The following is a 26,457-nucleotide window of genomic DNA, read 5'->3' as shown; positions in this document are numbered from 1 at the left end:
CAAATAGTGTGTAATATTGTCCCAGTTAATACATTGAAAATTGGAAAAACTAGGACAAATACTGCTGGGATAATGTTCAACCCAACCTCTCTATCATATTACCCGGTCCGCCGCTCTTCATTACGCCAGGGAAAAACCAGATGCAGGCATCCACTCTCCCTGGGTTTGTTAAAACAGAATTCTAAAGTCGAATTGACATATTTTTAAAACAGGGTAGGTTTTCGTGGTTGTACCGCAACCTTATACGGCGTGATGTTCAACGTTTTGCTCCACGTGTTGGCAGCTTCTTCGGACATTTGTAATTCAGAAAGCAAGTACCTCCCACAAGTTCATTAATATCCAGTCTTCAGGAAGTATCAGTTGCAGAATAATCTTCCAGCACGCAGAGTAAAACTTTGGACGTCAATCCAAACAACACATGGTAGAACCTGAAAACGTAACCGGAGAGTTGACACCTTTTCCATAATAAAGGTTTTTTTGGGGTTAGATCACGTTACTTATAAATGTGTCGTGACCCTCCACCACCCGACACGGCCAAACAGTAAAAAATGTGTTACGTTTACAAAAGACAAAAAGTTCACTACTTTAGCCATTCTGGCAAATTGCCCGATGATGCTGGATGTAATTGCCAGCGAAACGTCGTACTCAAAATTTTAATGATGTTGATTCACTCTTCAACACACCGGTGGGCTAAAGTAGTGAACTATTTGTTTTTTGTAAACGTGGCACATTTTTTACTGTTTGGCCGTGTCGGGTGGTGGAGGGTTCCGACACATTCATAAATAACGCGATCTAACCCAACACACCTTTATGAATAATATTGGTCGTGAAAGCCTACATGTTAAACTGACACTTTTCCGTTTACAAAAAAAAATGTCGTGCTGGATTTCATGCCAAGGGGAGGGTTGAAAGTGTTATATTTGGGCTTGAAGTTACCAATTATGGTGTTGGGCACATTAAATGCTGTTTGGCAATGTTGTTATTTTACAGAGATGCCAGCTTTGAAGGTGTGTTAATTGACTATCAGGTGTGCATGTCATTAATTAGCTCCGGAGAGCAGCAGGCTTAAGAATAATCACACGCACTCACACTTTTTTTCCTCGGCACCCATGTTTCTCATTGAAAAATGCTTTCATGTGAAAGAAGGAAATTGCAAAATGTACCTAATTATAGCCAATGGCTGCAGAGTAAAATCACCTCTCTGGCACACACCTCTCTCTAAGAGGCTCAGTGGAGAACCCCCATTGCGGACCAATGACTCATGTTCAGCCAAGATACATTTGTTTCATCCATTTCTGTGATTATATGCTAACCTATTCTAAACTTGTATTGGAATACACCTCAACTTGTGGCCGATTCAATAATTTCCCAAAGTAGGAGTCATGTTCTGACCAAGAGACAGACTGAACAAGCAGTGGTGGTGGTAGCCCACGAGGGACCTAATCACAGACATTATGGGGAGGGGGCTTTCAGTTTATTAAATGCTTGCTAGATGACAGAAGAGATAAAGACGAAAGATATAATTGTAGTGGGGTAAGATAACTGTACACACAAATAGAGATGTTGTGAGATGTGAGAAGAGCGATGCAGTCCCAATAGGTATCAGAAGAGATTAATTTAGTACCGATAGGTATCAGAAGAGATTCATTTATTGTCAATTATATCTATATGTGCATTCGGAAATTTCACTTAGCTGATATTTGAGTCACCCCTTTTTTGCATGAATCTGGGACCCCCTGATCTACTTGGGGCCCTACGCTTTTGCCTGAATTGCTTATACCGTGCACTAACACTGCAATCAAGGTTATACGAACAAACTTAAGAGAGCGGGGTGAATTTGGAAGTGCAGGGCTGCATCCCGTGTGGTACAATGCGCAGGCTTGGCACGAGGTGTTTGTATTAGAAATTCAAACGTACACGGATTATTGTCAAGTTTGGATGTTTGTTATTTTATTCAAAAATAATAAGCTTGACAAGAATTGACATGTTCAAGACACGTATTTCAGAATGCTATTTCAAGGCTCTGGAGAACTTTAAAAAAATAAAAAATAAAAAAATAAATAACAACATATAAAATAAAACAAAAAAACAATTAAATTAGAAGGTACTGACTTCATTCAGTGACATTTTTACATTAACACAATATTGCGCATTTTGCGGCTTCTGTGGGTGATTTTGTGAGTCGATAAAATGAAGGATAATGTACATTGATCCTTTTAATATACTTTGTCTGTGAAGTCGTCTTCAACTGGCATAACCAAAGATGCTTTGTCTACCAATCTCACTTTTTTTTAAACAAACATATTACATGAGAACTCATCCACAGAAGAATGTGTTCATTGTTTAAAAAAAAATATTATAACAAATCATCATTTTTTTCAAAGATCTTTTTTTTTCTCCAAAATAATGTACATTTATAACATAAGGCTACTTTAAGTCTGCCAAACAATTTGACAACACTTGATATACTGTATTGGCACACCTGACCAGCAGGGGCGAATGGGTGAACACAGCAATGCTAGTGTGGGATTACACATAAACCTGATTTCAGAATCATAAATGAATAAAGTTTTCAAAAGTTAAAGATGCTTAATTATAGAACCTAACATACAATTTTAGTACAATTCCATAATTTGAATTGGTCTATATTGATTTCCTTGTGTGGGTTATTTTTTAGCATTTTATGAGAAACCAAATTGGTAAGATTCAAAAATGAATCTAACATTTTCAGGCCTTCAGTAAAATGGCTTCCAGTCACACAGAGCGACAATCGGTCGCCTCTACACCTTGTCGCTCCACATTGTTCCGTGTAAATGCTATCAAAAAACCTGCATCAGTGAGATGCAGTAACCACTAAAACCACGTAACTCCTACATTGAAAAGCACCGAAATAATACAAAAAGTGCAAAATAATTAAAACTGTAACAGCCTTTAAATCTGAAGCCTTTTTTTTCAGTTGGTCAAATGCCACGAAGGTTTTTGAAAAAGAACAACAATAAAATAATAAAATAAAAAATTTGCACTGACATTTTCGATGTAAACAATTCAGCTACCCACAGTAGCTTTGACAATTCACAGTTTCCACCTCTGTTACATTTTTCCTTTTTATGTGATTTTGCTAATTCAGCAAATTATCATTTCAACAAAAGCAGATAAGCTTAGTGTAATCTTAAATAACTTGATAGGCCTACTATGGGCCAATGCAGTTAGAACCTATAGCATATTAAGCACCTTTAACAAGCTCTTAAATTAAGTATAGTAATATTTGTACATAACACTTCTGTTTTGATGGTTCGTGTTAATCCATATTTTTTCTTCAAGCAGTAACTGTACAAGTTTTGTTAAAATAAACTGATACTAGTACAGGTTACTGTAGAATAGGGTCATTGTAAATAAATGTGTGAATAATCATTTTTTGTGGACATTCAACTTTTGACCATGTCTGTTGGTTATAACATATTAGTTTGAAGTCATTAATTTAGGTTTCAAAATATGGAATCCAATCTTTGAATTGTGATTTTTTTTTCATATGTATAAATCAAAATATATCAGGTTAATTAGGTCAAACCTTGCTAATGTTTTTTTGTAAGTAACACTTCATTATATGTAGCCAAAATTATGGTTATTTATAAATGTAACCTAGAATTATGCAAAGCTGAAAAGTGACTGTATTATCAACTGTGATCTTCAAATATGTCCAGGCCTTTCCTACTACACTCCCATACATGTGCTCCTCTTTTCCGGCATGCACTTTAATCAAGCATGAGGTTACGCCAAAATTATCCCCTTTAACAGCACACAAGTTTTCGTTGTTGTTGTTGTGTGTCTGGATGCATCATGAGACTATCAGTCAATGAAAGATTCTGTTCATATAACGGATGCATTAAAAGGAGAGAAAAAAAATCTAAAGGTTATTATTAGACAGAGTATAACCCAAGTCATGAAAACAACAGTGAGTAAAAAGTAATTAAAGTTCAATAACAAAAATGTTGCACTATACGCGCCCATGCTTATTATAACCTTCTGCAAAGCCCTGCAAAATTTTGGCGACATTAATTGAAATGTTACTTGATATGTGAACACCTGGGAAAAAAACACACAAGCAAATATCATAATTGACCCAGTGTTAAATTCTGATTATTAATGTTTAAATAAAGTGGAACTGAATGTCAGATATCCTAAGACTGTGTTGGTTCATCCGCAGAAACCGCTGTAGCCCGAATTCCCTTTCGTTATGCCATTTCTAGCTGAGTTAAGCTCTTGATTCGAACATAGCCGACACACTGCAAATCTCAGAGTTGTTAATTTGAATGAAATTCCTTCAGGTTGTTTCGCTTGAGAGGTTATATTAGTGTATACGGACTTCTTTTTTTTGCCTGCAATGCATGCACAAAGAACTCTTGCCCCAAGTAACGGCGGAATCTCTCTAGGTAGTTTATACATTACAGTGCAGCCGCATTTATTACTCCCTCCGTCGTGTACCAAATTGCAAGCTGCTACAGCGGAGAGAAAATCATCTTAAGGCTTTTTTTTGGCCCAGAGTCATTATTTCAGCTGAAGTTCACAGAGTGGCACGTCTCCGCCGAAGCGTCGTGAAAACGGTTGGCGAAACGATTAGGTACGGCCGGCTCGTCCACTCGCCAGCAACCATTTTGGAATATTCCGCTGTCCGGTTTGTCTAAAACCCAAGCGTGGCCAAAAACCTTGTCGTGCGCGTGGTAGGGTCGCTCAAATGGCCTTGGATTGTTCATCTCTCAAGTACCTCTCATAAAACCCTGTCTAGACACAAACAAGAGATTCCGGCGACCAGGTCTGCATAAAGACCGCAGGCACTCGTCTCAAGGCCTTGTCATAGTTCAGGAAACCCTCAAGTGGGCCTTTTTTTCTTGTTTTCCTCCTCCCTCCTCCTGCTGCGCTTTTTTATTTACTCCTTTTCAAATCAATGTTAAAAATTTCATTTCATTGTTAGTTCTAGGAAATTGCTCGTTCCTCGCCAGGGCTCTTTGACGGGATATTTTGGCCGTGCGACTGCTGCTGCTGCTGTGACGGGGTGTGGTGGGAGGCAGTGGGGGGGGGGGGGGAGTTGGCAGGTGAGCGGGGCCCCCCCGCCAGTCAGACCCACTCTTGCATGGAGCGCTTGCAGTACAGTATGTGCCGCGGCGTGCCCTTGCGCTTGAACTGCAGCACAGTGTAGGCCAGCACCAGCATGCACAGCGCCAGGATGCAGGGGATGACCACGGCGATGGCGTTGACGCCGCTGGCGGCCGCCGTGCGAGCCACGATGTCCACGTCGTCGCCGTGAGGGCGGTGTCTCCGCCGCCCGTCGCTGTCGTCGGAAACGCCGCCGCCAGGGCCACCGGGGCCACTGGGGCCACCGGGGCCTCCTGGGCCTCCGGTACCGCCGCTGCCGCCGCCGCCGCCGCAACCCATCCAGTCATTGAGGATGGAGCGAGGGTAACCGGACTCCACCGAGAGCCGCTCGTTGTCAAACTTCCAGTAGTCCTTGCCCTTGTAGAAGTAGGTGTAGGCTGCATGAGCGAGCAGGAGCCACAGAGAGAGGGTGGGGTAGAAACAATGAGCGTTCTGCTGATGAGTCGCCCGTACGTACGTGGAGAGTTTGTTTTGCAAATTCACGGCTGGGCAAAGATCTCGCGACGCCGTGCGGGTCGTGAGGGTTATTCGGTCCGTGCTTTGCAATGCTTGTCAGCGTGGGTTGGTTGGTGAAGGAGGGGAGCATAGATGTTTGTGGGCATAGAAGTACAATACAACAACGGTCCACTGCTGCCTCTGCAGCAGCCTAGAGCACCTGCTGCGCTGGGTTTGTCACCCATCCGAGGCTCAAACCTACTCAGCTTCCGAGATCTGACAAGATCGGGCGCATTCTATAATTTGTCCGCCCCTACTGGACATATGTGAAAACGCTCATATCTCATTGGATTTCTCCAGGATGAAGATTCTGATTCTGGGTGATTTGGTCATGGGAAGGTTGTATGTACGTAATTCTGAAATAATTAATGTTTACATTCGGACGATCGTTTCTAACTAGGAACGTATTGCATCCACTTTATTTTTTTAAATGTGCCAGGATGTTTTCAGTGTGTATGCTTAGAGATATACATTAGATGAACAATACACAATACATGCATTTATATTCTTCAAAGCTCTGGGGAAAAAATATATAAGTTGAATAAATGAGTATTGCCTCTACAAGGCCGTTGCATTATTGCCCCAGTGTCATCGATAACTCAATTCATAAAATCTTCATTCCACTTTTCCAATCAAAAGTCTCAAATCTTCTTTAAAATAGGCTATGGGAAAAGATTGTTCTCAATGCAGCAGGTCATCATTTCCGGCTGAAATCAATACAGCTATATTTTTCACCATTTCATGTCATAAGTAAAAAAAAGAAACCCGAACAACTTTTGCAGCGCACCACTTTCGCAAATCCTGCACCGATCGTTGGGGCCTGGGTATGAGTGAAATGTGGGCACCAATGATAAGTGCAAAAAGAATGTAAGATTTCATGGAATGCAACTTAAGTGGTATAAATCCATATGTGTGTACCTGGACAGTTATTTGCAAGCGTGTTCTTGCTCCTTCCAAGAATAAATTACATGTTGGTAAAAAATATTTCATGGATTTCACAGATTTGCTCTGTCCTAAGCTCTTACAATATTCAAAAATTATCATGTTAATATCATCGATCATGCACATACAATTTTATTATCATCTCATTATTTGCACTTTGCCTCCCCTGAAGTAAACTTCGTGTTTACATATCCAGTAATAGTAATAGCCCTTTGTACTTTAAATACGATACTAATTTTTATGTTCCTTTGTGCTATAGCACAGAGAAAATCAAAACAAAGCAATATCGATATTAAGCCATTAGCCAAAGACTGACAAAATAAACAATGATTGTAGAGCAGGCAGTAAATGTTTAGAAGCGAATATGTGGATTCTTACCGCCCTCTCGACCCATGAAAGCTCCCTTTGGTCCGTCCGGAATGCCCTTCCACACTGTGACTGACCGCGGATACCCAGGGTCTGTGGCGTGGTTATCCTCATTGAACCGCCAGTACCTGGATCAAGGAGCAGCATGTCATGTACCGTGCAGAACAGGGCACCGCAACACAATCTTGTATAGCCATTAGCAGGGAGGTAGGTGCAATGAGCAACAAAATAAGGCCCTCACTTTGACACCAATGAACAAGTAGTGATTGTCACGAATCATTGATGGACATCTGTGAAAAAGAGCTTCATAGGTCATCGGATTTTTCCAAGATAAATAATGATTCCCTGATTTTGGATGATCCATTTATTCATAGCCCCCATATGTTAACCAATCTCACCACAAGTTTTGTCGATCTCTCAATGCTCTTCTGATATACTGTGTCCAACATAGCCAGTGTGATTTGCTTACACCATTCATGAAGCATAAAGATTTCATTGCTGCATCTCAGTCATTATAAATCAGTGACGTATTTACAAGTGGATCACCATGTACATTCATTAAATCCATGTGGCTTTTAAATCCTACATTGTTGCGAACATTTCTCGCTAAACGAATCGCAGGCAGTGATAATGATACCTCCCAATCATGAAACCAGTAAATTTCTAGAAAGTCACAAAACCTCCAAGTCTCATGATGGCCCCACGTCTTTGATTTCCATTAAAATTCCTCAAATTCGATTAATTCACACACAGTAGGCATGAGAATAGCACAGCACAAGAAGTGAAGTTTGGCTAATGTTGATTTGTTTTTATCACTATTACTGAGCACAGGCACAAAGATCCAAAATGCCAAACGACCGACAAACAATCAGCACGATTAAGGTTGTAAGAGATACGAGTTAATATGCCCGTTCAATTAATACAGGTTAAACTAACTTAGGAAAAGAGACAATGGGAGGGAATACCAAAGTCGAGCAGCGCCGTGACCTGCAGTGTGGCGAGTGGGTAGGGAGTTGTTGTTGTGACCTGCAGTGTGGCGAGTGGGTAGAGAGTTGTTGTTGTGACCTGCAGTGTGGCGAGTGCGTGGGGAGTTGTTGCTGTGACCTGCAGTGTGGCGAGTGGGTGGGGAGTTGTTGCTGTGACCTGCAGTGTGGCGAGTGAACAGAGTGTAGATGAGACGAAACAGTCAGGTGGACCTAGTCCTTAACACGGGAGCAGGAATCAGCGAGCGAGGTTCACGGGAACAACAACCACGGTAATTGAAGAGAGATAAGAAGGCAACTGACCGCCAGCGAGCGAGCGAGCGACCGGCATGAATTCGCAGTTGGGAGAAGTAGATTCCTCCTGGCCATTGCTTACCTATCTCCTTGGAAGAAGAAGGTCTTCCTCATGGGCTCCCACCAGAGTGCGGCATCTATGCGGTCGTGGGGCAGGCCATTCCCAAACTGAGCCAGGCTGCGGGGATATCCGGGTTCGGCCATTGCCTCCTTGAACACCCAGTACTGGTCACCTGACACAGACAAACCAGATCCGAGTGTCAAATGAAAATGCGTACACTGTGCTGAAGGTATAAGAGTGCCCATATCCATGGAAGCTTTTCTTTACCATTTCACCACCTGCCATGCATGGCATATATATTAAAAAAAAACAACTCCTTATATGTGTGTGTGTATATAAACAGCAGTGATTGTGTAAACACCAGTGATCGTGCAGCCACAGAGATTTGCAACAGCAAAACAACACACATGGAATGTAATAATGTGTTGGGGAGACCGTTTGGCATTCAAGACTATGAACAATGACCAAACTACCATTTAGGATTCCCGAAACAGTTGTTTTTTGTCCTGCCAACACCGGTTTTTTTTTGGCTGTCATAGGTGTGTGGCTTATTGTATTGAATGCCTACATGAATTAAACTTTAAAATTAGCTGCATGGATGCATCTGTCCAGTAGTTCCACGAGTGCCCAGCAACTGCCAGGTCATGATTCAAAGCGTGCTCATAAGAACTTAAGTTTGTTAAGCCCCATTAGGCAAATGGTTCACAAGTATATTTTTCTTCAAAAGCATCATTCCTTTTCACTGTAAAAGCATAGGCTCCAGATCCAAAATGTGAAATTGAACATTTGTTTTTTACGGAAAAATAAGAAAGACATTTAAAGAACCTAGTAAAATACACTTGCCACTATTTCCCAATCAATACGCCTGCAGGAATTTGGGCAAAATATAGATTCGCACATTTTTTGCTCATTAAGAAACATTGATGTAGCATCCATTTCATAATTAACGGATTTAATTGATGGGAGTTCACTGATACAGTGGGTGGTCTGCTTCCAGTAGTGATTAAAGTAAATGGGAGCCTCCAGACGGTGACAATTGCCCCGGTTTATGTTTTCACCAAAGCCTCTAGAAACGAAAACCATGCACATGACTCCATAAACAGGAAAGTGGGCTCTGATATGCACGATCAAATTTGTTTGTTATTACAGCAACGAATTAATTCATTTATTCCTTCCCCAAATTATTTCTAGGAAAAAAACCCTAGAGGGTTGTTGAATTTGCATTAGGGCGCCGCCGTGGCGAGATGTTAACTCCCTCGCCTGCTGTGCTGTTTCCCCTTCACACCAACGCACCTTTGAAGAAGACAAATTTCCCATCAGGCCGCTCATAGGCGGCGTCAATGTTGGTCGGCAGTCCTCGCCAGAAATGTCCGATGTTCATGGGGTAGCCGTCCAGCACGCGGTTGTTGCGTACGCGCCAAAACCAGCGGTCCTTCAGTGTCAGAATGTCATGTGCCATCACATCATCATGTAAGAACGCAGAGAATCTTACTGACACACAAATAAGTTGTTCAACTCGTGAAGCTTAACCAATTTTTGTATCCGGCCAGCAATAACGACGCAATTATTATTATTAGTATCCCTTTGTCAATTCATCACTTCATGAAGGCCTCCCAACATCTTCCAATCAAGGGGCTTTGACCCATGCTTACCCACGCTGGTCATGTGCTATGGCAAAAGGGCCATTGCCCAACATGTAACAGAGAATATATTATTTATTTTAAGGCCACAGTGTTATTGATATATTTCGATCAGTGCAGGTTGGTAATGTACTTATAAACACAACTCACATAAGTACATTACCATCACACTCGTGTCTGTGCTCCAACTGTAAATCTTGGCAAATGATGTAAGTAATTCTGAATTCAGGGTTCCCCACCAAAATGATTCCTAAGAGCCCTGTGACCTCGGTTCTGTGCACCAGTCGAGTTTTACATCGTTCTCTGTGAAGTTAGTAAGACATGCTCATTTAAGCTAACTTACTTTACAATGGAATATAATCCCTCAGAGCATTTTAAGGTCTTAGAAACTAGGTGTAGCTTTCACTGAAATTACTTTAATTTTACATCAATGTCTGATTACAGGTTATATTATATTTATTATCATATTAATTAAACATAAAAATGCGAGTGAAAAACATATTAGATAAACAGTAGTCTGACTCAGCAATGTATTATTCAGCAATAGTCACTGCAGTTGATTTCAACTAAATCCACAACTTCACCTCCATTTACATTCTAAGTTGAGAAGCAGCAATGAAGCTCTGAATGTTGTTATTTTTTTTCGTAATCAGTTGAAATATCAACCCACATTCGATGTAAGTATTTTACGAGAATTGATTTTGCATTCCGTGAGCGAGTTTAAACAAATTAAGTAATGCTGAATAGAGTGATTGAAACACATGCCAATCATGATGGACACTAAGGTCTATTGACTGAAAACTAAACTGGCGAGCCAGTTCAATAAATTAGCTTTTATCTCTACTGTAAATACACGTTAAAATTGTGCCCCCTTTATCACAAGCACAACCGTGAAAGCCGAGGCAGTAGTACAAGTCTTACTTCTATGCTCCAGAAGAAAACTGGAGCACATGTATGTGCTGATTCCTGTTCAACACAGCCAGCATTATAAAAAAAAAACTCAATTCATTACAAAACTAAATCCAATCATCCTCGATCTTAAACTTCACGCACACGTTAATACACCGCGACACCTCAGTCCTTAACTCACCTTGAAGACAAACATCTCGCCACGGAGAATCGCCACGGTGTCGAACCTCCCCTCGCAGATGTCGGGGGTGGTGCCGGGCGGCGGTGGCGGTCGATCCACGCCGAGGTCGGGGCTGCGTGGAGGCTTTGGCACCTTGTCGACGCGGCGCGGGGTCTCGGGCCGCCGGGGAGGAGGTGGGGTCGGAAGGGGTCGCGAGGGGACCTTGTCCTGCTCAGCTGGGCCTGCCAGGGGACACAGACAGGAGGTCGTGGATTTAAGCCCGACCCTGACGCCTGTTGCATATTTGGAATTTGCGTGTCTCTCTCTCTCTCTCCCCGTGCTCGCGTGGATTTTTCTCCGGGTCGTCCAGTTTTTCCTTCCACATGTAGAAACATTCATTTAGAGTATTTGCCACGTGATGAGCCATTCCGTTGAGCTATCATTTGTGGCCAGGTTGCTTCTGAAAAAGAGCGATGTGGCTCAGTGGGGCCTTACCTGGTAAAATATAAATAGAAGTTTTCGTATCTAGTGCTGCCGTAATGTAATGTTTAGCCCACTGGACTTATCCAGAGGTCACCGGATCCATTCCACCTCTCGGCGTGGTGGTTTAAACAATGGCCAAGTTTCTGAAATCCACACCACGCCCTTTCCCCGCCTTTATCCACCCAGCTACCAGCCTGTCGACCGGATTGGTTTTGTGTTGTAGTGTAACGTGTGGCTACTACCACCTCTTCCACGATGTCTGCCCAGTGTGAAAGAGTAGGCCAAAATACTCCCTAGAGGGGTTCTCTAATAGCTCCATTCTTGCAGAGGGCCCTCCATAGGCTCTTATTAAGACCTGAATATCACATGTGCTGTTGGTGAGGCCAGCGCTGTCTGTACTTATTTCGGGCTGAGTCAACCTGAAGGGAAGCCTACTCCAGGTATAATAACTAATTCCAGTAATGAGTACAGTATATTTTGAAGAAGCTAATTCAAGTTTCCAAATATCTGCAGATGCTACGAAATGACTATAAAGTATAAAAAACTGGTATCTAAAATGTAAACTATCCTATTATGCAAATTATATATATTATTTAAAATATTTGACAGTTCTTGTAGAACATTGCTTGGTGTATGCTCATTTATTACTTCATGAGAAGCTCGTTATAACATTGTACCTTATTCTTTGTAATAAATCAACGTTTTAAAAAAAAAACACGTGTCGCTTAATATCCTGGTGTTGACCACCATGGTCAAGCCCTGTATATGTCCACGTTCATGTCACTTGTGTAAAAAAAAAAACTGTTCTGTATTTCCAAGCAAAATTTTGCACGCAAAAAAATACTTGAAGGCAACATGGGAATTGGATCTTAAAACTTTGGCAGAAAAGCATATTCAACTTCCAAATTTGTATATGAAAGTTGGAATGAACATATTTTTAAGTACATGAAAGGTATCATTGTATCAAATGTTTTAATATGGAAGGCAACGGGTAGTAAGAGTTAGGAATATTTTTTTTCGGGTGGGAAGGGAAGGTAAGGTAACGGAGGGGCTATGCGCATGGTCACGTAACAGAAATTTAATGGGACAGCCAAATGAGTCAGTGCAGCTTTTCCATGTCAGATGTGGCCAAAGGATTGAATGTACATTTCGTGGAAACGCAAGCAATCATTCAATTATCCCGAAATTGCCACGCCCATTGCAGCGGTGCTCTGGAAACTCCTGTCCAGTTCGTTTGGAGCTAAGCAAGGAGTTCCACTGTGCAGGCACCGCGAAGACTGGTCGACTCGGAATAAGCCGTTCATTCTGACGGCAGGCAACACAAGAAATGCACAATGTTCCTAAATGGTAGCGCCACTGGTGTGTGCTGTGGCTTATTTGCTGGCTAAGTGTATACGTTCAGCTGGCATGTTGCGTAAAACAGAAGGCAACACAAAAAAGGCCACACTGTGCAAATAATGACCGTGCAAGCCAGCGATAGCTCTCAATGACCAGGGCCCTCAAGCTACACATAGTCGTTCTTTATATTTTTGCACCCAATTGTAAGGTATGCGTAAAGTGTCATTACATTTTTTTGTGAGAATAATTAAAAAAAACACCTGAAAGTCACGTTGGTGCACGAATTGTGAACGGTAAAGGCGCAGCCCTGCAAATGCCTGCTCGCCCCACTGCTCGTGCAAGAGCTTCCACTCGCGCGAACTCGAGAGGGCCTCTTCAGGGGCCTACTCTTCAACGCTGGTCAGTTCATCTCGGAAAAGGTAGGAGTCCACACAAGATATCTCACTGCCTGTGACCCATCAACTGTCAAACCAGGGGTGGAGCCACAGGGGGGGCTAGGGGGGGCTGGGGGGGGCTCTGTCCCCCCTGAAATTTTGGGAAAGTCGGTAATCGGGATAACCGGATATCCGGCTGCTGCAAAATGCTGCAGGCTGCCACCTTGTGCTGCCCTGCAGGCTGTTTGAGCGGCAGCCTTTCGAACTTATCGAACTTATTAGCCCCATCAGCGGCTCCGACCTATTCATAAACTCCGCGTTCAAATCTAATAAAAAATAATTATAGATTTGTGGCGCCCATTGGAAAACATTACACTGGATATCTCAGAACATTGAAGTCAGCCCCCCCAAAGTCAAAATCATAGCTCCGCCCCTGTGTCACACTACTATATATGCATAGTACAGCTTTATATTTTAGTTTACCAATTATTAGATGCTCATATAGAGTATGACTTTTCGTAACTAAACACCTAACTGTTCTATCATTTTACGCATCATAGATACCGCTATAATAACACTGTTTATCAATTTTAATGTGCGCGTGTGTGTGTGAAGTGTATTGCTTTTTACATGAATAAACACTGTAGGTGTCACTAAATTTTATTTTAGACACCATTCAGCCAAAGGGGAATAGATCTACCGTTGGTGGGTTTTTTTAGCGTGGAACTGTCATATGAAAAACCTCTGTGTCAAAAAATAAACACTTTGGGAGCATTTATAAAAATGACGACTGAAATGAAGCACGCCAGAGGGCCCTTTACAAATGAGGTGATAAACAAACCCAAGTACAATTAATACTCGAGAGCCAACAAACACTGCACCCAGTGGGACACTTGCACATTCAGTTGGGAAATATATATTAAAAAAAACAACCAGACACACTTTAAAACTTTTACAACACAGCAAAAACAACAAATACACAACTAACAAAACACAACAATAACAGAAGATCCAATGACGTCTAAACCACCTATCAAAGCAAAACAGAATCACAGAAACAAAAAACAAACGTATGGTTGCTTCAGTGGAGCATTATTGGTAATAAATCAAATAAATCAACTTCGAGCCAATGGGCCAATTGGCTTTAAATCTTTTTGTTGTTGCATTCAGCGAAATAGTTTGGTAGTTAAACAGAGAGACAGATAGCGGTGGACCCAATGCATCGATTCATCAATGAATATCGAGTCTTGAGATCATGATACGTACATTGTAAGAGTCAAGAACATTTGTATATTTTGCACGTAAAAGGGTTCAACCGACCTCTGTGGCCACTGGAGGCCAGAACATTGTTCACAGGACTTGAGCGTATCTGATGAGAGTGAAAACTGAGATATATTTTTAACTATCTGAGTTCAAATTTGCCAAATTCAGTCCCCAAACCAACTTTAATGATGTTTTTATTGTGCAGAGTAATTTGTGACTGGGCCTGTGGCCATGAACTCACTTACACTTTGAGAACTCAGTTTAATCACAGTCCCCACTGAAATAAGAGCGAGAAATAGAGAAAACAACATTGTATTTGAAAGCCTCTACATGTCTTCCACCGATCTCAAATACACTTATTCAACATTTTAAGAGCCTCCTTTGTAACATATTGAGCCACTGCTCTCACGATTCAATCATCTGTCAAGAAGAACGTCAGAGGTTCAGTAGTTTTTACTTTGTTGCCCTTCCCCCGCACCTCTGATTAGCGCGCTTGGCTACATACGAAGTTGAACATAAATGCATACAGAAATCAGTGGGCTGCATATAAGTGGATCCCCTTGTAGTTTGCCCTGTTCAACTATGGTTACCACCTGTCCTGGTTTTCCCAGGACCATTATCTTTGAAGTAGCTGTCCGAAGCAAATCTATGTCTTCTCAGGACATAAAATCTATAGACACTAAAAGTCAAATTTTTCATCAGTTGACAATGGATGTACATCTAGCTCTCTGCTCTTCTGGTATTGCGAAAAAAATATTCTTGACGTGATATGTACATATTCTTAGTTCTTACTCAGAAGGAGCAACCCTCAGACCTAAGCTGTATACATCCATGTATCAGCCACAGCAGCATGATGGTAAAAAATTGCCAAATCTGTAGAATTACCTGCACATTGCTCTATTTGGAGAACACAGAGCAATCATCTCCCTCCCCATGCCTCTTGTGAAACTGCTGCAAACTATGCGTGTGAAACACAGATCTTCCTCCGATAGCCTCACCGCTATAGGAATGGCATGAATATCAAATCATGAACGGTGATTCGATGACGGGAGGCTGTCTCACGTCGGTTGACGGCAGCTCACCGTATATCTGCTGGATTCCCTGCAGGTCATCGCGGGGCAGGACGAAGTTTTCTGTGTCCATGTACTGGTAAAATGGCGCCATGATGGCTGCGGGGTCGTTGGAGTGCTCCAGGCCCAGCGCGTGTCCCAGTTCGTGGATGGCGACGAGGAACAGGTCGTTACCTGGGAGAGAGCAACAGGCACATTTTTTTGTTTCTCGTCATCATGGCTGTTGAGCGCCGGCTCAATGGGCCAACAATGACCGTGTCGAGTTTTTGGTTGGTGTTTCAGCGTTACGGTCAATGGCAACATAAATCATGCCCCCAAATATGTAATGCATTACAGGAAATAATAATAATAATCATAACAATCGTCATCATCATCGTCGTCTATGATCTATTCACTGCTGAATGAAGGCCTTCCCAAGCTGTCGCCATCTCTCACGGTCCCTGCAATGTCGCAATCCACCCCAGCTCCTGCCGCACTTGCCGATCCCGTCGCTCCATCTCCCGCAGTCGACCGTCCTCTCGGTCGCATCCACTCCTCCTTTGGCTGTCAATTTCGACCACGTGGCTCGTAATTCCTTCCATAGCGACTATGAGTGGGGACGGTGATTTGTTCAGGGCGAACATACGACCGTCACGTGTGTGTGTGTGACATTGTACTCGGGCCACACGTAGCCATTCGTCATGGACCTGCAATGTATAAATACACTTAGAACCTCCCCATGAGCCTCGCTTCATCGCTCCATCTCCTTCGGGGAATGCAGTCTCATATTAATGATACCATTAATATGAATATTGGAAAAAATGTAGTGAAAATGTGAACTACTCATGGCAAGTGCAATCAATTGGTGTAGCTGCCTAAGAGTAGATCTCTGGACCAACGTGCCCATTAGATGCCTATTATACACATGGTAATTCTACGTACCATCGCTGAATTGCAAGTGGATAAAAAAAACATATGTATTCAATTAGCACACATTCTGTGTACAGAAGATGATCATGAATTGCCACTAAAATGTTATGTTTGTAAATTAATACTGAAAATTATCGAAAGAGAATGCCCCATTGGACTATTGGTACAGTGAAGGCACATTGTTGATACTACAAAGAAAGCTATGTAATTTGCTTCTCAGTTGAGATGCTTCTTATCATTACTTTGGAGGATGACAGAACCCTTTTCCTCTTGGGAAAAACAATCTAATCCAATAAGATGACACAGACGGGCTAAAGACAATACACGTTTTGCCTGGGAAGGTTAACTGTGGATGTATGTGTGTCAGTTATTATTGTTACTAATCAGCTTCATGCAGATGTTCCGCGGCCAAATAAGGCTTTACCAGGGTTTTATGGAATGAAACGCTGTGCTAGAGACCACTTCCATAGCCAAATCAGCCAAACTTCAAATGTACTTTGTCTAAAAGGTAACGGTACAGCCCTACAATGATTTGCTTACACCACTTTGGCAGAAGGGCCTAAACTAGAAAGTGCTCTTCGAGTCCCCTCTTAGGGTATTGGCCTCCTTTTCAACAACTGCTAGCATTGTGTATTGCTATGCAATCACGTACCTGCAAGTCGGTGTGAACAAAAATATTCAAAATCCATAATGCTATTTTTAACAAAATAATTATTTTCACAGGTGGGTCTCAGGAGCACTCCGTTCACCACTGCTCGGCACAATGTGTGTGCTAAGAAAATAAAAGCTGCTCCGCAGTCACAACATCTGCAGACTGTGGGGTAGGAAATCGAGCCTCTCTTTGAGTCTAGGCTTAAGTTTCCGGCCTTCCACTAATTACAACTCCCCAGCGACCACCACACCCCTCCAGATATCTCTAAAGCTTCACTGCAAATAAATAAGCCTTGGGCATTAAACGAGCCGAAATGCTGGAGAGATGATATCTGCTCGTGGGCAGGTACGATGTTGATGATTGCATTGGAGAACCGCGAGAGATGACGGAGACTTGGAGAGACCCTCTCCCAGCAGTGGATTAAAGATGATTGATGTAGGCATGTTGAAACGTCGTACTCAGATTGTAAATGTTGTGGCTTGGCTCTCCAACACACCGGTGTTGCTGTACTAATAATATACTACGCTATACACTACACTACTATATTCTTCACTATACACTACACTACTACATACTTCACTATACACTACACTACTATACACTACACTACTATACACTACACTACTATATACTTCACTATACACTACACTATACACTACACTACTATACACTACACTATACACTACTATACACCTCACTACTATACACTATATTCTTATTCTTAGCTCTTTCGGTAAGGTCACGTTGAAGGAAAACAATAAAATAATAAAATATATATACACTAGTGCTGTATTCGTAACGAATTGGCCACGTTCTGTTTACGTGACAACCCTTACTAGTTGGCTGTGTCGGGACGGCGGCGGGTTTAACAACACATTTATATATTTACACGATCTAACCCAAAAAAAAAACCTATATTATGGATGTTGAACTTCCTCCGCATCATATGTAGCAAACCGTGCGAATCAGCGGCGGTGCCAATGACCATGAGCGAAACGAGCATCGTCAATGGACTCGGCGACAGCTATCGTCGCGTTTGCTGGACCGAGGCGCCAAGGGAATGCTCCCTGCCCGGCCACCCACCTCCAGCGTTCCCGTTGCCCAGCGTCCAGGGCTCGTCGGCGTCGAAGTGCGTGTCCCCGCCGATGCCCGGGCCGGGGAAGTAGGCGTGCGCCAGGAAGCCGCCCTCGCCGTCAAAGGGCGAGCTGTCGCCGTGGTTGCCCGAGGCGAAGAAGATCATGATGTCGGCCTCGCGCCGGCTGCTGCGGATCTCGTGGTTGGAGACCTCCTCGAAGACGAGCGGCGTCACTTGCTGCCACACGTCGAAGGCGCGCCGCAGCGCCCGCCGCGTGTCCGCCTCGCCCACCTTGGGCGTGTAGTTCTGCACGCTGCACCCGTTCGAGCGAAGATAGCGGTTCGATACTTGACGAACGGCGATTCTTATGGCTGCCGATACGTGCTGTGGAACACGAGTCGCGTCGCGCGCGCGCGCGAGGATAGATGTTTGACTCGTGAAAATGATCTGTGAGTGGTAGGCCAACGCAACGTCTAGGGGGCCAGCGAAGTGAAGATGACTGTAAAAACGAGACAGAGCACGTGATGGAAAAAAAACTGTCAAATCCTGAACGTAATTGTGGTCCTGCATCTCACCAGGTCATTAAAACATGGCAGTGGGGAGGAGGAGGAAACGGGGGGTGGATGATGTTAGTGATTCGTAACAGCCTTATTAAATACTATATATATAAAAAAAGTCACAAGTAGTTTCCCTTCAAATGATTATGGGCTTGGTTGGGAGGGCATAAAGGAGCAGCACCAGTGTGCTGTTTACAGCCCTGACTCAGTGGTGGAAATTCCACATTACTCTGTGCTCTATGTATGTTGAACTTCTTTCACACCGTACGTAGCCAACCGTGATGGTCGGAGGTGTGGGGGAAGGACAATAAACTCAACATAAGAAGCAGTTCTGAGGAAACCACGGCGTGCATGAGTTAACTCACAAAAAAAACACTGTTGACTAACTCCACATTAGCACTATTGTATTGACCCCGGAGAAGTCAAAGTCTCAATCGACACCCTAAACAACAAATTGAATCCTCAATCCTCTGCTGGAGAGCCATAAACTCTACCCACAAAATAAATTGTACAAAGTTACATCATTTTCAAAATCACATATAGGACATTAAATACTTTACCACTGCCGAGATAATAACAAAAAATGTTATCAGCAAACCGATTGAACAGCAGCCAGCACAGCATGGGAGGAAATAACATTGTGATTTTAACTTGATGAAAGAAGTGTATAAGATCGCATCCTAAATATGCTGTGAAATGTGACGGGGAAAACAACCCACTTGGCATTTGGATAATTTTCCATGAACAGACATTAGATATGAGATAACCTTTAAGACTGATGATAAACGAGTGCTTTAATTTTGAGATTAAAGTTAACATTTAATCAGCGATACGGTGATGTGGTGCATGAATAATGAGAGGAATTACACCAAAAGTAAACATTTTTAAACCTGCCCTGAAAACTGAGCGAGCGTGGGGCTCCCAAAAAGGGACCCCTCCCCCTCAACTCCCCGCGCTCAAGCTGGGCGCTTCGCGGATCACCGCCCTCAATGATGCGGACATGAAGTCTACCCAGGAGGCCCGGCTACGGGCAACGGGTCACGACACCTGGAGGGACGTTCGATACAACGCACGGGTGGCTTTGCGACGACCAACTCCTACTACGGGGAGCACTTCGACGTGATCATTTCGATTATTTGGCTGCTATAAATGTCCACATGATATGCCACTTTGTTGGGCTATCATTTGTGGCCTGGTCACTTCTGAAAAGTAAATGAATAGCTCAGTGGGCTTTACCTGGTAATATAAAAAAAGTTGTATGTGCATATATATTTCTATTTTTAAGCGATTTATTTACCTTTCCTATACTTTGCACTCTTATCGTGTATGTACTGTTTGTTGTTGTAACATTCTGACCAGCCCCTACTGGACATCTGTGGAAAAGAGTTTATAGCTCAACGGATTCCTCCAGTATAAATAAATATTCTGATTCTGACTGTAATGTATATAAAAAATAAACAATAAACACTTTGTCTGGGTCAGCTTTTAATATCCTCTCTCGAAGTGTTTGACTGCCACTCACGTGCATGCGTTGAGGTATAATGAAGTCGTATTATCATTACCAATAAAAAATTAGCAAACGAAATGCCAAACACGGGTTTCTCAGCAGTGTCAGATGAGGTATTTCAATCTGTTGCATAAATGTCTCTCCTACTGCACCAGCAACCACCACAGAAATATCTATATGGGTGAACACTCCATCGTCGAGTATCATTGATTCTTAAACTACCGAAAGATGCATTGAATTGACTGTGTAAGAATCTATGCTTTTCAGTTCGTACCACGAGAGGTTACAGGTTCACCAAAAACGTGAAATAAAATAATTGATTTCTGAATCAAATCGCAACCATCCATCGAGACAATTAATTTAACTCTCAGGGCCTAATCGAGTGGCAGGCTGTAAATTATTGCATACTTTAGTCACAATCTATCATATCTTGAAATATTTTTTGGTATAAGAATATTTGTTTGCCATTTAAATTATGTTCATGTCACTGATCGACATCTCGGTCAGTGAGTCGGCAAACAAAATAACAAGAAGAGCCATTTTTTGTTGTTGTTCGAATTGGGAAAAAAATATATATATTCTTTGGGTCTCTCGGTAAAGTAACGTAGAAAAGTTCAAAGAAAATAACAAAAATATATATATAATTAAAATAAACTCAAAATATTTCAAGGGCCGCAACGCGTGTGAACGACGTCACAAATCTGTTCCCGAAAGAGCGGCACGCTGCTCGAGAGCCACAAGTTGCCGAGCCCCGATCCTAGGCAATCGCAGAATAGAGCGGCATCACAGCAAGGTCAACTCTTGCCGTTGCCGTGCATTTACAGGGGTGAATTGTGGACAACAAGCCACGCTCTAAACACTGCCGCCGGGAAAAAAAAAAAAAGGTTGGAAAGTGTGGCTCCACGGGCACGGCTGCTTCGTGGATCAGGGATGGTGCCAATAACGACACGAATCAATTCATTATTAGAAGCCGTGGTTTGGCATCATGCCCTGGCAAAGCTTTCTGTCCTGTACAGTTTTGCCACGAAAGCGCCGACCACTCACATGGCTAAAACAACTGAAAACATATTTTCCAGATATTTATTTTCATTTAAACGTTGCACTTTGCCTGGCATCGTTATACTGGCATTCGTGCCCTAGGCATGTGTGCAGAAGCGCAAGAAAAGTGGCAACGTTTTCAGTGAAAAGGGCAGAAAATGGGAGAAAGTAGGGATGAACAAACACTGAACAAAACAGTTCATAACTGCTGCCCTGAAATCGCTTGCTCATGCCACTGCTGGCTGAAGACGGAGCTCTAGAGAGCCCTTTTTGAGGGTATGTTGCTGATTCCATCCTGACCAGATGGATTTGAAGGATATTGGAGAGATTGGAGTACCCGCACTTTACCCCCACCACACAAAACCTACTTACACTCGGTTCATATTTTTCTAACATTCTACGCCTTATAAAACCACCAGCATTCTACTGACAAGCAGAATGTAATTTGGAAGCTCTTCAACAATGTAGAAATCTACCGGTATGTCCTTACTCTTTCGCACAAGAAAATAAAGTGATTTCTCAAAACACTGTGTGAACGAGGAGTTTGTAGAGCAGGCACATGATTAGGTGTAGATGCAGAGTATCCTTGATCATTATTAACGGTCAGACTAAACCTGTTATTCAGAGTGGATATTCTCAGATGCACGAGATAAAACCACACTAATACGCATCACATATTGTTACATTTTAACACGTAGGCTTTATGAATATTGTTACATGTCCAATTTTGGTAAAGCACTTCACAAAAACTGAAAAGTGCGTAAATAATCATGGAGCGATGCACGCTGGTATTTACATTGAGGGACATGAAGGGGAATACATATGAGAGCACACACGCAGGCTAATGACACCATTATAGTGAATTGGAGAGGACGATTCACGATAATGGACCGTGGCCGATGATCAGGGATAATGGCAGAGTGGCAGCTCAGGGATGAAACGCGTCTGAGATGACGTCCACCACGGGAAACCCAGTTGATTATATCCGTTGCGAGTTGGATTTTCACACGGGCCGTGAAGAGATCACCGCAGGCCTGTGAGAGACGGCAAAAACTTGGGAAGGCCTTTGCCCAGCAGTGGACTGAGGATGGCTGAAGTTGATGACCTGATGACTCTCATCACCCACTCTCATGCCAACCATGGGGATCCATTGTGAGGGAAAACCTTAATCAACCTTGCACGTCTCTAGAAAGGTCATCTTTGACTTAGGACTGCGACACACTCGTTATATTGTTCATTATGACCTAGCAATGGGACAAAATATATCTTAATTCATCAAATCACAACACCATCATGCGACACGATTACAGGCTACAGCCACAAATTTAGAAGCAGCCCACAGCTAAGGTCCAATGCTATCCCCGCTCTGACCGAACACAGGATGGTGAAGGCGCAGTACCTGTAGGTGATGTGCTTCTGCTGCCACCGTTGCCCAGTGAGGGCGTAGCGCTTGCGCCGCAGGCCGGCCTGCAGGCCCTGGTCGATCCGATCGGGAACGCCGCAGCGAGGCCTCTTCATCCACCTGCGGTCAGTCCGCCACGACAGAAAGGACGAACGAAAACTAAAAACCACAAGCAAGTGCGACGCTCAGCCACTGGGGCCTTCCCACTCGGGTTTCCACCTTTTCCTGGTTTTCCCAGAGTCGTCCTATTTTTTGAGGTAGCTGTCCTGGCAGATCTGCAAGTCTTCCACGGACATTAAAAATCTCGGTTTTCATTATACGCATCAGGATAATAATAGTGATACATCGCTCAATGCGTTGACATGAAGTTCCCCCCCCCCTCTTCTGGGATTTTGAGATACTCTTCTTTTCGATGGTATGTACACATCTTCTTTTTGTACCTCAGAGGTGGCAACCCTAATTCCCACACAGCCCAGACTGTGCAGTCAGTGGCCATATTGGAATGTGTACCATGCCCGGGCCGCTGTTCGAATTAACGTAAATTCTTTAACATGGGAAAAAAATGTCACTGAAATAACCTCAATTTAAATTCATGTAAAATGTCAGCCTCGCAAGAATTTAGAAAGTGTATCTTTAATATCCGACTGAGACACGTATTCTACTGTTCATTATTGTTCTTGGAATGTCATTTTTTTATTGAATTTAACAAATCAAGATAAACGATCTCGATCTTGATTTGATATTTATTTGAATTTATCAAATCACAACACCTTTATTGGATACTGGATTATGATACACATGGGAAAATATTGCCACATCAGTAGAAGCAGCCCACAGCTAAATATTCATCCAATGTACGCTCCTGCAGAGCACAGCTGCTACCGATACTATCGGTATTGCTGTAATCGTGAATAAATCCTCATCGATTTAACTCTGATTCTTAATCCTGGCCACCCAAAAATACAGACTGCTCGATGTGCAAAACTACAGCCAGCATTTTACATTATCACCAACCCCGAGGTTGGTGGAAGGGGGAGTGATCGAGATGCCCAACGGTTTCATATTAAGAGGATGTCATTTCACTTCGGGAGCATAGGTCGTACGCAGCCATACGGCAAATATCCACGTGCCAACGTGTGCGGCGAGAATTGCACTGTCGCAAATTAAAGCCGAGGTGCGCGCAAGTGTGTGCGTCATACCTGTCAACATGGCTCTTTTTCAGCAGGAGGTGTGACCCAGTCTGGATGTTACAGTGAATGAGCCCATTCTGGTATGCACAGGTGCATTAAAACAGTGGCTATTATATTCCACGGCCGAACAAACAGCTCAAATTGGAAGTGCACGAATGTGATTTGTAGCTTAGAATGTACGTATGCATACCAGATTGTTCTCACAGAAAAGTTAGGGCCTCTCTTTCCATGACTCGGTGAGCACCTCCATTGTGAATCTGAAGCCATGTTGGCAGCTATGATGAGCAATGAATTGTGTCAAGAATGTAAAACCCACCCCAAACTGGTAGCAACACAAGACTCACAGCATTTCCTCAAAGCAAGTACAGGTGCAAGTAAATGTACGCACTTTTAACACCATTGGTAATGCCTATAGTGAAGACTAACGGTATCGGGTCTTGAGACAACTCTTAGCATCGATTCTGAAAAAGTCAGTAAAGCTGTCTTGTTTTTAACTAAAGTAAAAAGTAAATGACAATATTGGTCATTGGTATCATTAACAAGCGGGATTAAATATTCATTTTAAAAGTCACAATTGTACGTTTTATTGTTGCAAACAATATTCTGTTAAAGTGTCGACGAGTGTGCACTGTGAGAGTTTAAAAAATATATCTGTGCACTTGTTGATCAATGCTGATTGAAGAGACGTATTGGTCTCTGTAATCCACCACAAGCTGATGGTCTCAAAAATACAATTAAAGAAAATTAAATACATTGTTAAAAAAAAGCATAAATGGTCTGGTTTACAGTGGGTACTTCAGTAAGTAAGGGGGTCCTTCAGGCGATCCATAAAACCACCAGTTTGTAATAGTGTATGGCCTTGAATACAGTTTTAAGAATCAGCCAAACTAATCCTATGTGCTTTGATGACAAATAATTTGTTGACAAAAAACAGTTTGGATATGCTTAATAATGATGAAGGCTTGTTGTTTTTTTTTTACTATTTGACAAAGTCAATAAAAAGTAAATCACTGCTTAAATGAAAATCAATATGTAAATTATGCATATTTTCATGTAAATGAAAAATGATGATGCTCAAAACTGGATTGTGCTAATAGCGGGGATGTGTAGCTGACAACTAGCGTTCCATTCATTACACGTCGTGTGGGATAAGCAGTATGGTAATTAAAAATCGTTTTGCATTTCACTGTCTTGGGTCGAAAAATGGGAGAGATATTACACACGAGCGTGTTAACTCTGTGGTGTGTAACGAGTCGCTCCCTTCACGATTAAATGAACCGTTGCCATTCAGGGTGGAACATTGATTTAATAATATAATCAATTATTATTTTTAATAATGAATTATTATTTTTTACAATGTGGTGAATGTGGTGGGCCTATAGTTGGCTAGATGGGTCACATGAACCCACGACACATGAAAACCACTCAAGTAATTGAAAAACAACAATTCTTCCACACAATCGGATGCATGTATTAGCATAACAATCAATATTAATTGATCAAATGGTGCATCCTTACTCCCCTAATATGCAACATATTTTGCTTGCCACTCTTGTTGGCTAAATGCTCGAGTTCAGTGCTGCCAATTACTTTTGACTTGTATTAAAATATCACACAGGTTAACCAGTGTTTTGTGATTTAAAGCTTTCGTGACTGCAGGGATTCATATTCTTGGTTCTTTCGGGAAAGTCACGTAGAAGGGAAACAATAAAATAAAACATAAAACAATAAAATTCTCACGATGTTTCGACTGCAACACAAGCAATCATCATCAGGTGTGAAAACCACAATAAGAAAATTTGAAAAAAAGGTGGTTTTCACACCTGATGATGATTGCTTGTGTTGCAGTCGAAACGTCGTGAGAATTTTATTGTTTCATATTTTTATTATTTTATTGTTTCCCTTCTACGTGACTTTTCCGAAAGAACCAAGAATACAGTGGTTTGTGGTTAACCTACGGTCATTTTACAAAAAATAAGTCTGGATTATATGATTCATCCATTCAGAAATCTCACTGAGCAAGGGCATTTCTTGCGTCAAACAACAGCTGAGAAAGATTATTCACAGTACTGGAAAGCTTTGCCAGTGGCCTTTACAAAGTTGGGATTACCCTTTCCCATATACCTTACTACGTGACAGTTTGTTACATGACAAAAATATGTATTTTTCTATTTTCAGAGCTGGAAGTTAGTCAAATTAGGTGAAAAAAATAAATTTAGTACGATGGGTTTTTTCAGCAACTTTGATGAGACCATTATGTCCACCGATGGACAGGTAGTGGCTGAAACATGAATTCGAACCCAGCATCTCAGCGGTGCTGGCTCAGGGCTCTGAACTCTGAGACACCGTTGCCATCTCAACAAAAGTAACGTTGTGAAGCTTTGGTTCCAATGAACATTTTAAGCCAAATGCTTAAATAGGTCAACATTCAACCACAAAGCACGAAAATGTATGTATTGTTGTACAGTGAAAATAATGACCACAGACACCAATGAAAGCAACATCAAGCCAAAAAAAAGGAATTAATTTCAGTAATTCTTACCTTTTTGACTGTGAATCTCTGCAGCATGTGCAAAAATAAAAGGAAAGGTTTACTTA

General features: G+C 42.3%; 1 protein-coding gene across 5 annotated transcripts in view; it reads right to left on the bottom strand.

The window, feature by feature from the left end:
* Positions 1-1,922: 1,922 nt before the first annotated feature.
* Positions 1,923-26,457, bottom strand: part of LOC116944188 (matrix metalloproteinase-24-like) — a 54,610-nt gene continuing 30,075 nt past the window's right edge. For 3 of the 5 annotated variants that reach the window (XM_032957691.2, XM_076068258.1, XM_076068257.1), the window contains 9 exons: positions 26,402-26,419; positions 22,667-22,789; positions 18,174-18,478; positions 15,542-15,703; positions 11,023-11,243; positions 9,586-9,724; positions 8,314-8,464; positions 6,967-7,082; positions 1,923-5,528 (listed from right to left, as the gene is read on the bottom strand). In XM_032957691.2, coding sequence (XP_032813582.2) covers positions 5,113-5,528; positions 6,967-7,082; positions 8,314-8,464; positions 9,586-9,724; positions 11,023-11,243; positions 15,542-15,703; positions 18,174-18,478; positions 22,667-22,789; positions 26,402-26,419 — 1,651 coding nt within the window. In that variant the 3' untranslated portion in view covers positions 1,923-5,112. Of the gene's footprint in view, positions 5,529-6,966; positions 7,083-8,313; positions 8,465-9,585; positions 9,725-11,022; positions 11,244-15,541; positions 15,704-18,173; positions 18,479-22,666; positions 22,790-23,868; positions 25,643-26,401; positions 26,420-26,457 lie in introns of those variants that run through there. The other 2 variants (XM_032957694.2, XM_032957693.2) reach the window with 2 other exon arrangements.

This window comes from Petromyzon marinus, chromosome 20 (genome assembly GCF_048934315.1).
Source record: "Petromyzon marinus isolate PM22_M1 ecotype Great Lakes invasive population chromosome 20, UKy_Petmar_22M1.pri1.0, whole genome shotgun sequence".
NCBI lineage: Eukaryota > Metazoa > Chordata > Hyperoartia > Petromyzontiformes > Petromyzontidae > Petromyzon > Petromyzon marinus.
This window is presented reverse-complemented; position numbering and strand designations above follow the sequence as displayed.